The following is a 15,823-nucleotide window of genomic DNA, read 5'->3' on the forward strand; positions in this document are numbered from 1 at the left end:
CTGGGTCCCCGCGCCGCCGTGGAGCGGGAGCCGAGCGCAGCAAGAGGCGCCGCCGGCCGCCCCGTCCAGCCGCCGCGCAGGTAGGTGCAGGTCCCGGCGCAGCCCAGCTCCTGGCTCCCGGCCCCTCGTGGGGCTCCCGCGCCGTCCCAGACCGCCCCTCTCGGGTGCCGGCTGTCCCCGACCTCCGCCGCTGGCTGCCTCCGGGTCGGTCCCCATCGCCCGCGGGTGTCTGACGTCTCTGCGGCGCTGGTCCCCGGCCTCGGTGTGACTCGCCCTCTGTGTCTCCGCGTCTCTGTGCCCGTTCTTTCTCCCTGCCTCTCTCTCCACCTCCTGTCCCTCTGTGCCTCTGAGACCCTTCCCTGTCTCTGTGGCCTCTGTCCCCCTGCCTCTTGCGGAGCGCTCCATCTCCGTGGGTCTCTCTGCCTCCGTCTCCATCTCTCTCGGGATCTGAACACCTCCTGCCCTTCGCGTCCGCCTCTGTGGCTCCCTCTCCATCGCTGGGGTTCCTCTCTACCTTGCACCCCGTTTGTGGCATCTTGGGTCCCGTGGTCATCTCCATCCAAATCCTAAGGCATCCTGGAACTTTCTGGGGAGTGGCATGGGACTGAGGTAGGGGGCAGTGGAATTATGACCTGGGACAAATGGACTCCAAGTGACACTGTAACCCCATTCCCCCTTCACAGTCGCCCCACTGCTCCTGAGCTCCCACCCACCCCACCCTCTGATTTCAGGAATTCCTGGCTGAGGGGTGGACTTCCTCCCCCACTTCCTCCCTTCCAGGATTTGGCTGGGCAGCTCTTAACTCCTTCCTGCCTCTGCCTCATTCCCCTTCCCCTTAAATGGGACCCCCCCACCCAAAACCAGGCTGAAGGGCTGCTCTAGAAAGCGAAGTGTGATGGTCTGTGTGTGTGTGCAGCCACCTGCCGGCATGCTCCGGCTACATGTGCATTGGGGAATTTGGGGGCACATATGGAGAAGATGAGGGCCACCTCTAGGACCCCCTGAAGGACCCCACCTGCCCCACTCCACTAGAACCCACCAACAGAGATCCCACCATCTTTGTCTCTGAATGAACTTGACTTCATATTTGGGGTGAAGATGGGAAGATTTTCCTTTTGGGGAGGGGATCCCAGTAGAAAAGGGTGAGAGAGATGGAGGGGGTGGGACTCTCAGGACTCTAGGAATCATGTTATTAAGAAGACTTGAATGTGAACGACTTTCAATGGAAGGACCCAGGACATTGGAGGGGAAGAGGAGGGATTTGAGATCCTCAAGTCAAAGCTCTCAGCATATTCTCATCCATCCGTCCAAGCAGATGAATCTTGAAATCTTGGCCGTTTGCAGTGTTCACAGCTGAGGACTCTAAAGGACCCTCAGAGCCATCTAGGCCAAGCCCCCCATTTTATAGATGAGGAAACTGAGGCCCAAGAGCAGACATCCCCTTAGTGTGTCAGTACCAGGCTGGGGACTCTTGTTCAACTGAAGCCTAAATCTGGAGATCTGGCTTTCTTTGCCCAAAATCCAGAGAATTGGCTTCTTTTACTGTCACTAAGTCAGATTAATTTGGGGAAGAAGGTCTTGGCAGTAAGAAGGGAGGGGTGTCAGGGTGAGCATGAACAGCCACAGTCCAGAAGGGAGGGTTTCAGGAGCAGAGAAAAGAAAATATTTCCATATTTCCAACACCATGCTGGCAGGGACGGAGAGGGGCCGGCAGCAGCTTGGGTTTCAGAGAAGGAGGGAAAGAGAGGAAGAGAGGTGGGGGAGTGGGGATCGACTGGTCTGTCCTGACCCTCCCCACGAAGCCCACTGTGCCCATGGGACAGGGCCTATAATTTGGTTTGTGTCTAGACAAATAATAACTCAGCTGGAGCAAGCTGGGAGGGACAGGGGAGCCCGCTGAGCGAGGGTAGGGAGGCAGCCGGCTTCGTGTTCCTGGGGGTGAGAATTTGGGGGCAGGCGGAGGTGGCCAGCATGGCCCTGGCCTCTGGGAATGAGTATCTCAGACTCCCGCAGTCTTGCCTTCAGGCTGCTGGAAGGTTAAAAAACGGAACAGATCAGGGGGAAAAAAGAGGAAGTGGGGCTCACCTATTTAGAGTATGTTCCCATTTCTGTAAAAAATAAAAGGGAAATGCGTATTCATGTTTGCTGGGCAAAGATAAAAATCACCGAGGTTTTAATAATAGATTATGAAAGTCATAGAATGTTTTTTTTAAAAAATCATAGAGCGTTCTAACAATAGAACTTTAGAATCTTGGAATGCGAGTGTCCTGGAATATTGGAAACTTAGAAGGGCGCGCTCACAAAGCCGCCGTAATAATAATAATCGCATAGGGAGCGCGAAGGCTCTAGAATGTTATAATAGAACTAAGCCGTGAACAGGCTGAAGATAGAACCTGAGGATCTGAGAACCGCTGGAGTCTAGAACATCAGAGGGGGACATCTGAGCATTCCAGTACCCCTGCTGGGTGCGGAGGGTACAGGGGAGGATAGAGGCTGCCCCCCCAGGTAGAAATGGGGAAACTGAGGCCCAGCAGGGAGGTTGGGGTGGCCCGACTGTCCCCTGGTTTCCGCCAACCGGCCGCCAGGGCACCAGGTGGGGAGCGAGGCTCAGTGATCACATTTCGTCCCTAATGAGCAGACCGGAGCTGGCCAGTCCCCTGGGGCTGCTGGGGGAGGGGGGTAAGCAGGAGTCCAGAGAGGAGGCACAGCGGGAGCCGGCTGGTGGCGCGGTTTGGGGGACAAGGCTGGTGAGTGTTGGGGGGGGTGTGGGGGGCCGCATCACTTCTTCCTCTTGTCCTCTCCACTCTCCAAGTCCTTGAGCTTCCTGGATGTGGGGTGGCTGACCAGCCCAGGGAGTTATTTGGCCTGAGCAGCTGGTGGGGGGGAGCAAATCCTTCTCCCCTGTTCCCCAGTATCACCCCACACGAGTTTATCTCTCTTGCTCTTCTGTAAGGAGAGAGTGGGGACCCAAGTGGGGGTGGGGGTTGTGGGAAGCTTCCTGTGGGCTTGAGATTGGGGGTTTACCTTCCCAACAAAGCCTGAATGGGGAGGTGACATAGATTTCAGGCTCTTGACCCCGGAACTGAGCAGATGAGGAAGGGCCACTCGATATACTGCAGGTCACTTGCTTTTTTTGAGGTGAGAAGATCCATATTTTCCAGAAGATTCTCAAAGGGGTCAGAGATGTCTTGCCCCCAAAATGTGAAAAATGACAGAAATGCAGAAAGTAAGGAAAGAAAGCCATTTAGGAAGGGAAGTGCTTAACCGGCTCGTTTCCTTGGGCCTCAGTTTCCCCCTCTGTCTCAGAAAGAGGTCAGAAATAGCTGTGCACCCTGGTTGTCACATACGGGCCTGTGGCATTGTGGAATTCTAAGAGTCTGACATTCTTTGCTGACTTTGGGGGGTTTCATGGTGGACAGATGTTGGGTGGAGGAGGACAGAGGGTTGATTTGGAACGTCCTCCCTCTGCCCAGCACCCCAAGACGTAGGTGGGCTGGGGAAGGAGAGGGGTGGGCAAGACTGGCTCTCTTGGAGGAAATTAGCAATGGGAAATGTATTTCCTCTGACTGCCGGAAATGTCTCCGGTCTGTCTCAGCAGAGCCCTGGGGTCTAGGGAGGGTGGGGCAGGGGGCTTCCCGCTCTAGTGGGTATCCCCTGCCATTACCAACTGCCTCATGCCTGTCTCTGGTCTCCAATGACTGTGGAGTAAAAATTGTTCATCCGCTCCACGCTGCAGTGGCTGGCCAGTCTCCACTCAAAAACTGTGCCCCCTTTTGCAAAAGGACACACTGAGGCTCCTGAAGGAAAAGTAATTCCAATATGTCACAGGAGGAAGGAGGGAGAAATCAGGGGCAAACAGAGGGGCGACCCTGGGGTAGAGAGAGGGAGGGAAAGGGAACGGAGGAATGACAGTATTTTGAATGACTTGGTCTGGGTGGGAGGCTTCAAGAGGAGCGAGGGACTGGGTTGTACTGGTCTAGTCAGGAACAACCCCTGTCCCTGCCCATTGCCACAGGACTTAGAAGTCTCTGTCATGAGTCTAGGGTGGGGACAGCAGCTACTAGAGGACCCCACAGGGGGCAGGAGTTACTGAGCAGGGCTTAGCACTGACCTTTCCAAGTCAATTAGGAAGCCATAGATCCTGCCTTTTCCTTCCTCCCTCCCCGGAGCCCCCACAGGGACTCCTCTGAGCCTGGGGTGCAGCCTTACAGGGGAGGATAGGGAGGTGTAGTGGGGGATGGGTCGGCCAGCACCGGGGTCCTCCTTAGGGCCTCTAAGTGTCTGGAATGGCTTCTGTGAGTACTTATTGAGCACCTACTGTATGCTGGGCCTGTCCTGGGTCCTGGCCATAGGGAGTCAACAAGACCCACAAGGTCCCCGCCCTCCTGGAAGGCCCATCCTAGACAGATGGACAGAAGCAAACAGACCAGCAGCGGGAGATGTCAGGAGAGGGTCCTTGGGTGGTGGGGACAAGGTGGAGAGGGATGCCCTCAGAGCGTGGAAAGATGGGGGAGGTAGCTGGAGGAAGCACCAGCCAGAGGGAGGGGAGAGTAAGAAGAAAGGGTCTGAAGCTGGGAGGAGGGTCACAGAGGAAGTGGTACTGGAGGAGGGGACAAGGTGGGCTGGGCAGAACGTTGTCATCAGGGCCAGGAGTTTGGATCTTACTGCAGGTCCATTTGGAAGGCACCGGAGGGTTTCAAGCAGGAAAGTAGCAAGCGCTGGTTTCCACATTACAAGGTCTTTCTGGCTGCCAGGTGAGAGGTGAGCCAGGCGGAATGGCAGTCAGAAAGCAGGTGGCGCAGGGCTGGCATTCAGGAATGCGCATCAGGGTGGTCCATCTGTTCCTCTCTCTGGGCCTCAGTTTCCTCCTCTGTCCAGTGCACTCAATCAGTGTTTGTTTGTTGGTTGGTTGGTACCAGGGATTGAACCCCAAGGTGCTTAGCCACTGAGCCACATCCCCAGCCTTTTTCCTAATATTTTATTTAGAGATGGGGTCTCGCTGAGTTGCTCAGGATCTCTTGGAGTAGCTGAGGCTGGCTTTGAACTTACATCCTCTGGCCTCAGCCTCCAGAGCTGCTGGGATTACAGATGTGTGCTACCACAGCTGGCTAACCAGCGGTTTTCTTTTCTTTTCTTTTCTTTTTGGTACCGGGGATTGAACTCAGGTGCACTCAACCACTGAGCTACACCCCCAGCCCTATTTTGTATTTTATCTAGAGACAGACAGGGTTCCACTGAGTTGCTCAGTGCCTTGCTTTTTGCTGAGGCTGGCTTTGAACTTGCGATCCTCCTGCCTCAGCTTCCCAAACTGCTGGGATTACAGGTGGTGCCATCGCACCCAGCCTAACCAGTGGTTTTCAAAGTGTGACCTGGGGATTCTTCAGAGGTGGCCTCTTGCATCCACCTCATTTCACCCAGAACACGGGCGCTTTCTTCTTTGTTGTCTTAGATTTCACTTACAATTAGGATCTTTTTTTTCCCCTTCACATTCAAAAAAATGAAACATGCAGACCTAGACCCTTCAAAGGAATGGCTTTCAAAGTGCCTGTGACTCAGGATATCGCTGTCCTTCTCTCTGGGGCTGACGATGGTGGGGACATGGTCCTTGACTGTCTTTTGCCTTGAATTGTGGGTCATCTCAGAACCAAGGAGATGGTGGGCCTGTTTCTCCCTTGAGAAGGTGGGAGAAGAGACAGTGAGGAACATGCTCCCTGGGAGACAGTGGCTGGCCAGCCTCCACTCAGGACTTCCCCTTGCTCCCTCACCCTGACCTTGATCAAGTCCAGAGGAGGCTCTGTCCTTCCCTCAGCCCTCTGCTACGGTTCCCAGTCCCTTTTCTATCCAGTTATTCTGGAAACGGAACAAATTGGAAAAACTGGTCAAAGGGCTGAGAGCAGAAACCCCCATCAGGACCCTGGACAGGTCTCCAAATGACTCAGTGCCTCAGTTTGCCAAAAAGGGAGAATAACCTACTCTCCTTCTGCCCTTCGGCAATTCTTCAAAATTTAAATGAAATAATGATAGAAGGGCTTGGATCAGGGCCTGCCATGTGGCTGTTCTTACACCATTACCATCATTATCAAGAATGGGGTACCCTTCCTGGATCTCAGCACCAAAAAATGGGGTGCCCTGACACTGTATCCATAAATGTTTACTTATTAGGTGTCAATTAAAAGTAAAATGAAACTTAAAAAAATAGAACAAGGCTCCTTGGTTAGGGCTAGGAGGCTGGTCCCAGGCCCAGTTCCATGACTGCTTTGCTGTGCAACCTTCAGTAACTGACCATCCTCTCTGGACCCCTTCTTTTACCTATGAAGGGATAGGGTTGGACTAGTTTGGTGTTTCCTGGAGTATAATATGATACATGTGCCTAATTTTTGGCATCTTGGAGAAAGTTCTAAGATCTGAGTTGGTCTTTATTTGAGTATCTGTTTTGGGGGGGATATCTGGCTCCTCAAAACAGTGTTCTCAGTGATCTGTTGCTTAGGATGGGATTCAGGCAGACGCTGTCCAGGGTCTGCCTTCTGTCATGTGCAGGAGTTGGGGAGGGGGATGGGAGAAGTGGGTGGGATGTCCACGCTGCCTCATCACTGTCCTCTCTCCCCACAGGCCCTACAATGTCAACTCTGCCTGGAGTCGTGAGGTAGGGCTACTTCATCCCAACCCCTCCCACCCTGCAGGTCCAAGCTGGAGTCCCTCCTCTGCCCCCTGACCCTCCTCTGATCAGCCCCTCCTCACCTCCTTCCTGTTCCTAGCAGCCCTTCCCAGTCCTGGCCTCCCTACTTGCCCACTCCTACAGGACCCTCTACTTCTTGGTGACCATAGTGATTTCCTTATTTCCTGCCAGGATCCCGGGAGATGACAGCACTCCTGCCGGCACTGCCTCATCTTTTCAATTCTCCTGCCATCTCAACGCTGTCCCATATATTTCCTGTGCTTTCTAGAACATTTCATTCCACCAGTACTTCGACGTGGCTACACTTAACTTCCTAGGTCCTCTATAAGCATTACCCTCTTACCCCCACCGGTGGATGCCTTCATCTCCTCCACGACCTCTTCCCCCACCCGGTTGTCCCTTAGCCCAGACTTCCTTATTTATGCCCTGCTTGGTTCTACCAACACCCCACTGATAGACCTCTATTGATCCCACCATTCCCAGATCTTCCTTTCGCAGTAGTTCCTCCTCCCTCCTCTCAAGCTTTCTCCTTCCCTGCCAAGCCTGCCTCAAGGTCCTCTCTTCTGGGTGACAGCCTCCCACCATGTTCCCCTGAGCCTCCAAGGAGGGGCTCAGGGGGCCCGATGGCCTCCCGCCCCCCGTGGCCCGGAAGCCCCGTGGGCCAGGGGAAGCGCCTCGGGAGCCCTGGTGCCGAGGATGGGCAACCGCACGTGGGAGGGCTGCCACGTGGACTCGCGCGTGGACCACCTCTTCCCACCGTCCCTCTATATCTTCGTCATCGGCGTGGGGCTGCCCACCAACTGCCTGGCCCTGTGGGCCGCCTACCGCCAGGTGCGGCAGCGCAACGAGCTGGGCGTCTACCTGATGAACCTCAGCATCGCCGACCTGCTGTACATCTGCACGCTGCCGCTGTGGGTGGACTACTTCCTGCACCACGACAACTGGATCCACGGCCCCGGCTCCTGCAAGCTCTTCGGCTTCGTCTTCTACACCAACATCTACATCAGCATCGCCTTCCTCTGCTGCATCTCGGTGGACCGCTACCTGGCCGTCGCCCACCCGCTGAGGTTCGCGCGGCTGCGGCGCGTCAAGACGGCCGTGGCCGTGAGCTCGGTGGTCTGGGCCACGGAGCTGGGCGCCAACTCGGCGCCCCTGTTCCACGATGAGCTCTTCCGAGACCGCTACAACCACACCTTCTGCTTCGAGAAGTTCCCCATGGAGGGCTGGGTGGCCTGGATGAACCTCTACCGGGTCTTCGTGGGCTTCCTCTTCCCCTGGGCGCTCATGCTGCTGTCCTACCGGGGCATCCTGCGGGCGGTGAGGGGCAGCGTGTCCACCGAGCGCCAGGAGAAGGCCAAGATCAAGCGCCTGGCCCTCAGCCTCATCGCCATCGTGCTGGTCTGCTTCGCGCCCTACCACGTGCTCCTGCTGTCCCGCAGCGCCGTCTACCTGGGCCGCCCCTGGGACTGTGGCTTCGAGGAGCGCGTGTTCTCCGCCTACCACAGCTCGCTGGCCTTCACCAGCCTCAACTGTGTGGCCGACCCCATCCTCTACTGCCTCGTCAACGAGGGAGCCCGCAGCGATGTGGCCAAGGCCCTGCACAACTTGCTGCGCTTCCTGGCCAGTGACAAGCCCCAGGAGATGGCCAATGCCTCTCTCACCCTGGAAACCCCACTCACCTCCAAGAGGAGCAGCGTGGCCAAAGCCATGGCGGCCACCTGGGCAGCAGTTCCGCCCTCCCAGGGGGACCAGGTGCAGCTGAAGGTGCTGCTGCCCGCACAGTGAACCTGCCTGGGCAGAGCCCCATCCTCCCATCTTTTCCCAAACCCCTTCTCCCCTAGTTCTGGTGTATGCAAATTGTATGTAAATAAGGCTGTGTTAATATTCATAAAATATAGGAAAAGAATGGAGTCTGTGTGTCCCTGGTCAACCATCCTCCCACTCTGTGACCCCCTAACAATTCCAGTTAACTGTCCCCAGCCCTGTGCTGTGCAGTCTGGTGAACAGCAGTGACCCTTGTCCCATGGGCTCTCAGACCCTGCCACCGGGGTCTTGGAGGCCTTCCTGGAGAAGGGGATGGGTAAATTAAGTCAAATATTTGGTTTTCAAAAGGTGAAGACAAAAAGGAGAAAATTAGGATTATTTACAGCATGGAAGTAAAAATCTGTGACTCAAGGGGAAGATGGAGAAATTTACTGACTATGTAGTCATCACCTTTGCTCTTGTGACACTTCCTGCCCCCGGGTCATATCTGGGAGACAGTGATAGAGCAATTCTGAGATTCTAGATAAAAAGCATTCTCCAAGTCAGGACTGAAGAAGAGGAATGTCAGAAACCAAGTGACAGGCAATCAGGGCAGACTGCCTGGAGGCAGTGTGAGCAGCACAGGCTTGGGCAGGAGGCTCCACAGGAGAAAGAGTACATTCATTCATTCGTTCCGCAGAGATCTATACCTGGCCCTGGGCCGAGTTGGGCTAGGGACGCAGCAACAGGAAAGCCCTGGCTCTGCCTGTCCTCACTGGGCTCAGAATAAACAAGTACAAAAATGAATACAAGCCAGGCACAGCGGCATGTTTGTAGTCCTAACTACTTGGGAGGCTGGGGCAGGAGGCTCACTGGGCCCAGAAGTTGGAGAACAGCCTCGACAACACACAAATCCCCATCTCACTGGGTGTGGTGGCACACACCTGTAATCCCATCTGGGGCTGTGGCAGGAGGATTGTAAATTCAAAGCCAGCTTCAGCAAAGGCCAGGGACTACGCAACTCAGTAAGCCCTGTCTCTAAATAAAATACAAAATAGGGCTGGAGACATGGCTCAGTGTTTGAGTGCCCTGAGTTGAATCCCTAGTACCAAAAAACAAAACAAAACAAAACAACCCATTGAAAAACACCACTACTACTAATGAAAATAAAAATCAGCTGAGCGTGGTGGTGCAGGCCTACAATCCCAGCTACTCTGGGGGTGGAGGCAGGAAGATCTAAAGTCCTAGGTCAGACTGGGCAATTTAGCCGGACCGTGTCTCAAAATAACATTAAGGGGGGGGGGCGGGGTAGGGGTGTAGCTCAGTGTAGAGGCTTGCCTCGGATGCACAAGGCTCTGGATTTGCTCTGCATACTGGGGGAAAAAAAAAGTATGGAATTGCTAAGTGGAAAGGTGAAGAATCAAGCCAGTTGAAGGGATAGAGTGACTGGGGTCTGATCTAAACTGGGGGCAGAGGAGGGCTCACTGAGGAGGCTTATTAGCAAAGACCTGAAGGAAGTGAGACCATCAGCCCTGTGGGAAGAACATTCCAGACAGAAGGAAGAGAAGCCCTGGGCTAAGAGCATCTGGATTCTAAGGGACCATAGCTATAGCAGTGTGGCTGCCGAGGGAGGCAGGGCAAAAGGAGTGGGAGATGAGACTGGAGGGGCACAGGCAGTGCATGCCGGGCCAGTAAGTCTCCGCAAGGCCTCTGTCTTTTACTCATGGGGGCCATGAGGGGCTCTCAGCAGAGAACTAGTGTGACTTAAGTCAGGATCCTGCCGGCTGCTGCATGGAGCATAGAATATGAGGTGGAGGTGAAGGCAGGAGCGAGGAGCCCAGGGAGGTGACTGCAGACTGGAGGTAGGAGACCTCAGTGCTGGCAGGGAGGGAGGGGGGTGGGCTGAACAAGGAGCAGTGGTCACCTTTAGGATTTATTTTGAAGAAGTACTTGGATGGAGGAGGCGCAGAGGCCTGTGGGGTTATGTAATATGAGCCACTCACCCATTCCGGGAAGGGTGTCCCAGAGACCTGAGTGGAAAGGGCCTCTGGGAATGATCCAAGGCCCCAGTCCAAGGCAGTCAGTGGGGAGGCTGGGCCAGGGGTCCAAGGTCTTGTGGATGGTGAGTCAATGCTGGGGCCACCCTGGACTCCCTCTCCTCCACATCTGTGCATCTGTTCCCACGCCCCAGGGTGGCCAAAGCTGCCTGCCAGGACTGATGGTGTCCCTCTTCCTCTCCTGGCCTCAGGGGTCACTAGGAATGACTGTTATTCTATAACCAGGCTGGAGAGAAGGAGGAAGCAATGGCTTTGATAGGCTTGGTCCCTCCCAAGAGATCTCTCTCCCTCCCCCCTCCCAAAGGGTATGTAAACAGGCTGCTGAGATGGAAGAGTCCCCTACACACACACCCTTGCCCCAGAAGTTCCAGAAGAGGTTCCTGGAAACCCTTTGAGGAGAAAGAGAGGAATGGAGGGGAAGGAACCTAATGAGGAAATGTGGAGGGGGCTGAGGTGGAGTGGGGACGAGCAGAGTCCAGAGGGGAAGGAGTTGGGTTTTGGTGTTGGGGGTACCATGAGGGAGGGCTTTCTACCTGTCACATCACCATGAAGCTGCTGGTATAGAGCAGTCGGGGCTGGGAACTTCTTCAACACACTTCCCTAGGAGAATCTGGTGGAAGCCTCAGTACCCTCCTCTCACCAAATGCTCATTCATTCCCATTCATTCAAGAAAATGTTTTTGAGCACCTACTATGTGCCAGAAACTGTATTAACAGCTAAGAAACAGTGGATTATATATCAAAAAGTCACAAACAAGTTTGGTTTCCAAACCCATCATGGGGGTCCTTGGGCTCCATGAGATCAAAAGTTGGTCTGGAATTCTTTCCATCCTCTGTCCTCGGTTGGCCAGTCTGTAAAATAGGAAGAGGGCTGGTCCCAAGTGGATGATGGGCTTTAAATAGGCCTCGGCTCCCTCAGTTTGGTCCAGAGGGATGCTGGCATGGGTTGTTTTTATGGAGTCCACATACTTAATTTAGGGTACCTGGGTTCACACAGTGCCTCCATTACAAATGAAGGAACGCAGGTCTCTTGGAGGCAGGAACTTGATAGCACGCTCAGAGAGTCAGAGGATGCTGGGGAAAACTGGAGGGGCCCTGACCATCCTGAATGGTTTCCTTCACCCCGTCCTTCTGCCTCCCCTGCAATCACTCAACCACCCACCAGCACTCCACCACCCAGCCATGTCTTTCAACCCCTTCCTGATCTTGTTTATATGATTTTGCTCCCTGCCGGATAAGGGAGGACAGTCTGGGACATGTCCTTAAACTCCTTCCTGAGCCATCTCCCTGGGGACCCTCACCCCCCAAAAGAGGAAGTGGGGCAGCTTGAGAAAGGGTTTTATTAGCCAAGATGCCGCCATCAACTCTGCAGAGGGTGAGAAATCTTGCCATCAACTCTGCAGAGGGTGAGAAATCTTGCGCGCCACCCCCCGCCTCTCTCTGGGCCTCAGACTGTCAGTTGCCTGGGGAAGGGACAGTAGCTAGCCGCTTCTGGGTGTGGAATGCCCCTCGGGCTGGAGTCAGCGATATTAATGCTCATACCCCTAGAGCAATAAGGGCTGCTTACTGAGTGCTTTCTATGTCACTGGCACCATTCCATGCACTTAATGGGATTCACTACTATGTTTTATATTCAAGATTCGCATAGAAGCCTCACAACAATCCAATAAGGCAAGTGCTATTGGGTCCCATTAAGTAAACAGGAACAATGATGTCCAGAAAGGTTGTCACTCCTTCATTATCACACAGCAAATAAATGCAGTTTTCCTCTCTGTATTCCCAAGGAGGGCTCTAACTTGTGCAAGACGGTGTAATTGGGGCTCATTAGACCTAATTAGGGCTAATTAAGAGCCTTCTTTGGGCGTGAAAGGTTCCTCAGTACGTGACATCACGCAAGAGCGCAGTGACATCACGCCACGCGGGACTCCATCCACGCTCCCGCCAGGAGCCGTTTAACGGCAACACCACAGTCGCCTCATTTCCTCCCTAATTTGCATATGCAACGAACAGACGTCGAGGCGCCAGCGTCGACGCGGTGGCGTCACGGAGCGCCCCTGCAGTTATCCCCGAGCGTGCATACGCACGCACGCAAGCACGCACGGCCGAGAGGGCGGGGGAGGAGTGGAGAGGTCGGAGGCGCCCCGCCCAATCGGCAGGATTGCGCGTGCCCAGTGCGACCGCCAAGATGGTGGTAGGCGCGTTCCCCATGGCGAAGCTGCTATACCTGGGCATCCGGCAGGTCAGCAAGCCGCTTGCCAACCGCATTAAAGAGGCTGCCCGCCGAAGCGAGTTCTTCAAGACCTATATCTGCCTTCCGCCGGCTCAGCGTGAGTCTAACCCCTTGTCCCTCCAACCTTTCCATTCTCCGACCCCTCTCAGGTGGTTGCTCAGGGGATGGACTTCTCTCCATGACCAGTCACAGCCCGAACCGGCAAAGTCCTACAGCCAATAGGGAGGGCTCCTGGAAGAGGGACCTGGTGGTAACCCAATGGTGAGGACGGGCTTGGAGTAAGAGGTGGGAAGGGGCGTCACCGCGCGAGATTAGAATATCAGCCAATAGAGGAAGAAGCTGTGGAGACTGACGTCAAGGCCAGCCAATAGTGTGGGGAATGGGAGCAATTTGGGCGGGGCTTTCCAGGACGGCGAGGAGCTAGGGGCGGGTATAAGGGGTAACCAGTGTCGGGTCCTTTGCCTAGCCATCCTTCGGTGACTTTGCTCTCAAAGCTTCAACCCTTGCCTTAATTTCCCTTCTGCCCCGGAAGTGGGAGATACTTACATATCATTCACTTAGAATATCGGCGTGCTGTATAGTGTTACTTCGTAGAATAGACCTAATTAAAGGCGTGGTGGTGGTGGTGGGTTAAAATCTTCAGTTTGAGGATTTGACTTGAATCTGGCGAAGGGGAATTTAAATCAGAGTGGACACTCATCTGTGTATTCATTAATTCTCTGATGCACCGTCCATTCATTCAGTATACAGATCGACAGGTCTTTTGCTAGGCACTAGGAGATACATGTCAGCATCAGCCCAGAGTGGTCAGGGAGCAGGGAGCACTTGAGTTCATTGGACCCAAGGGCTAGAGGGGAGCTGCCTGAGCTGAGTTAGAAGGGTGTTTGAGCAAATGCCCAAAATATAAGCAACTTTAAAAAGATGATCTATGTGTCATAGGCCGATGGGGGCATAAAATAAGAGACCTTAATGTAAGTTACTGTGTTCGGGAACCAGCATTTCACCAAATATTTACCCATTACTTCATTTAGCTCGTATTTTATGATCATCTATTCTGTTCCAGAACTTGTGCTGACAGAGCTTGAAACAGCAGGGTCCAGGTGGACATGGTGGCACACACCTGTAATCCTAGAGACTCTGGAGGCCAAGGCAGGAGAATCCAGTTCGAGGCCAGCCTCAGCAATTTAGCAAGGCCTTAAATAATTTAATGAGACCCTCTCTCAAAAAAAAAAAAAACAAAAAAACCCGCAGGGTCCAAGATGGTCACAGTTACTATCTTCAAGGAACTCTGGGTCCAGTGGAGACCGACAGACCCATCCTCCAACAGTGACAACCCAGATGAGCCAAGCTGGAATGGGGGAATCTCCTTATGTACAGACCTGGCATGAGGTTCAGTGAGGGCTTCTTGGGAGAGGAAATATCTGTACTGAGACTTGAGGATTGAGGAGAGTTGCACCAGACAACACAAAGGCGTGGTGGTGGTGGGTTGTAGTCCCTTGTTGAGGCCAAGGGTAGAGCGTGTGCCAAGGCCAAATGGTTAAGAGGACCCTTTTTCCTCCTATAAGGTCGAGAATTCTTTTTTTTATATAATTATTATTTTTTAATACTTTTATTTATTTATTTATTGTTATGTGGTACTGAGGATCAAACCAGGGTCTCGTATGTGCTAGGCAAGTGCTCTACTGCTGAGCCAGAACCCCAGCCCAAGGTTGAGAATTCTTGATCCTTTGGTGTTTGATGGAGCCTCTGTCAGGGCTGCAGGTCTTAGAATGGAAAAAAATGTTAGGTCCCATAGTTACCAGAATGCTTTCATCTCATCTATCCCATTTGACCCTCACAACTAATTTGTCCTAATGTCAGGAAGCAGAGAGGACTTCCTCCATTGTATGAAGGAAAAGCCGAAGCCTGGTGGGGGGCCAGAAGTGAATGCTGAGCTCATACAGGAGGCTTGTACCAGAGGCAGGAGTTGGACTCTGGACTCCCACACCTCATCTGTTTCCTGCCACTGCCTTTCTTCCAAATACTATGACATGTCTTGCATTGTGGTTTAGAAAATGACTTCTGGAGTCAAACTGACATGGATTAGAATCCTGGTCCCACCCCTTCTCAGGCTGGTGCCTTTGGGCAAGTCATTGAATTCCTCTGATCCTGTTTCTTCTTCTGTATGAAGGATATTGTATAATAGCAACATTTGTTGGGCAGTTACTTTATTTCAGGCTGAGTGCTACCAAGCACTTATGGGATTAAATCCTCACAGATCATTATGTAGTACATACTGGAATCATTCTCATTTTATGTACATACTAATATATAATATATTATATATATATATAAAATATATACTTTTTTATGTGTATGCTGGGCATTGAACCCAGAGGTGCTTAACCACAGAGCCACATCCCAGCCCTTTTTATTTTTTATTTTGAGTCAGGGTCTTGGTAAATTGCTTAAGGCCTCACTGAGTTGCTGAGGCTAGCTCTGACCTTGTAATTGTCCTCCTCCTCCCAAGTCACTGGAATTATAGGCATATGCTATCATGCCCAGCTATATATGCTTTTATGTTATAAATAATATTGTGTTATTGTGAGAATTCATGAATAAATGTTAAGTCAGTGTTTGGCACCAAGTCAGGGCTGTTGTGTATGTTAGAGACGTAACAGAGAGGAAAAGAACTGGGTTTGATCCTCATCACCACATAAAAATAAATAAATAAAATAAAGATGTCCATCTACAACTAAAACAAATTTTTTTAATTAGTTGTTCAAAACATTACAAAGCTCTTGACATATCATATTTCATACATTTGATTCAAGTGGATTATGAACTCCCATTTTTACCCCGAATACAGATTGCAGAATCACATCGGTTATAAAACAAATTTTTAAAAAATAATATTGATAGCAATATTACTTAATATGTAGGTCTTTGGTTGTTCCCAAAGTTCCCTTTTTAACAATCGTTTATAAAAATAAATAATTAAAATTATTCTTAATTTTAATCCAGAGTCTGCTCAGGGATCATGTACTACATTTGATTATCATGCCCTTTTCATATCCTTTAATCTACAATAGTTGGGCAGTCCAGCCCACTACTTGTCTTTGTAAATAATATTTTTATG

The 15,823-nt window shown here is 52.4% G+C and overlaps 2 protein-coding genes across 3 annotated transcripts in view; both read left to right on the top strand.

Moving 5' to 3' along the window:
• Positions 1 to 8,579, top strand: Gpr4 (G protein-coupled receptor 4). Of its 2 annotated transcripts, none has more exons than XM_027945860.2 (3): positions 1 to 80; positions 6,610 to 6,643; positions 6,848 to 8,579. In XM_027945860.2, exon 3 carries the CDS (start codon positions 7,373 to 7,375, stop codon positions 8,459 to 8,461), a length of 1,089 nt encoding a protein of 362 aa, XP_027801661.1. In that variant the 5' UTR covers positions 1 to 80; positions 6,610 to 6,643; positions 6,848 to 7,372; the 3' UTR covers positions 8,462 to 8,579. The 2 variants fall into 2 exon arrangements, with proteins under 2 accessions (XP_027801661.1, XP_027801662.1); XM_027945861.2 differs by lacking the exon at positions 1 to 80 and adding an exon at positions 2,720 to 2,747.
• A 3,994-nt stretch (positions 8,580 to 12,573) lies between these two features.
• LOC114101001 (optic atrophy 3 protein) overlaps positions 12,574 to 15,823 on the top strand; it is a 36,148-nt gene continuing 32,898 nt past the window's right edge. The window contains exon 1 of the mRNA XM_027945889.2: positions 12,574 to 12,802. Within this exon, the coding sequence (XP_027801690.1) occupies positions 12,661 to 12,802 (142 nt within the window). The 5' untranslated portion in view covers positions 12,574 to 12,660. The remainder of the gene's footprint in view (positions 12,803 to 15,823) is intronic.

This window comes from Marmota flaviventris, chromosome 18 (assembly GCF_047511675.1).
Source record: "Marmota flaviventris isolate mMarFla1 chromosome 18, mMarFla1.hap1, whole genome shotgun sequence".
In the NCBI taxonomy this organism is placed as follows: Eukaryota; Metazoa; Chordata; class Mammalia; order Rodentia; family Sciuridae; genus Marmota; species Marmota flaviventris.

Coding starts and splice junctions, on each gene's coding strand:
- Gpr4 (XM_027945860.2), top strand. CDS start 7,373: ATGGGCAACCGCACGTGGGAGGGCTGCCACGTGGACTCGCGCGTGGAC.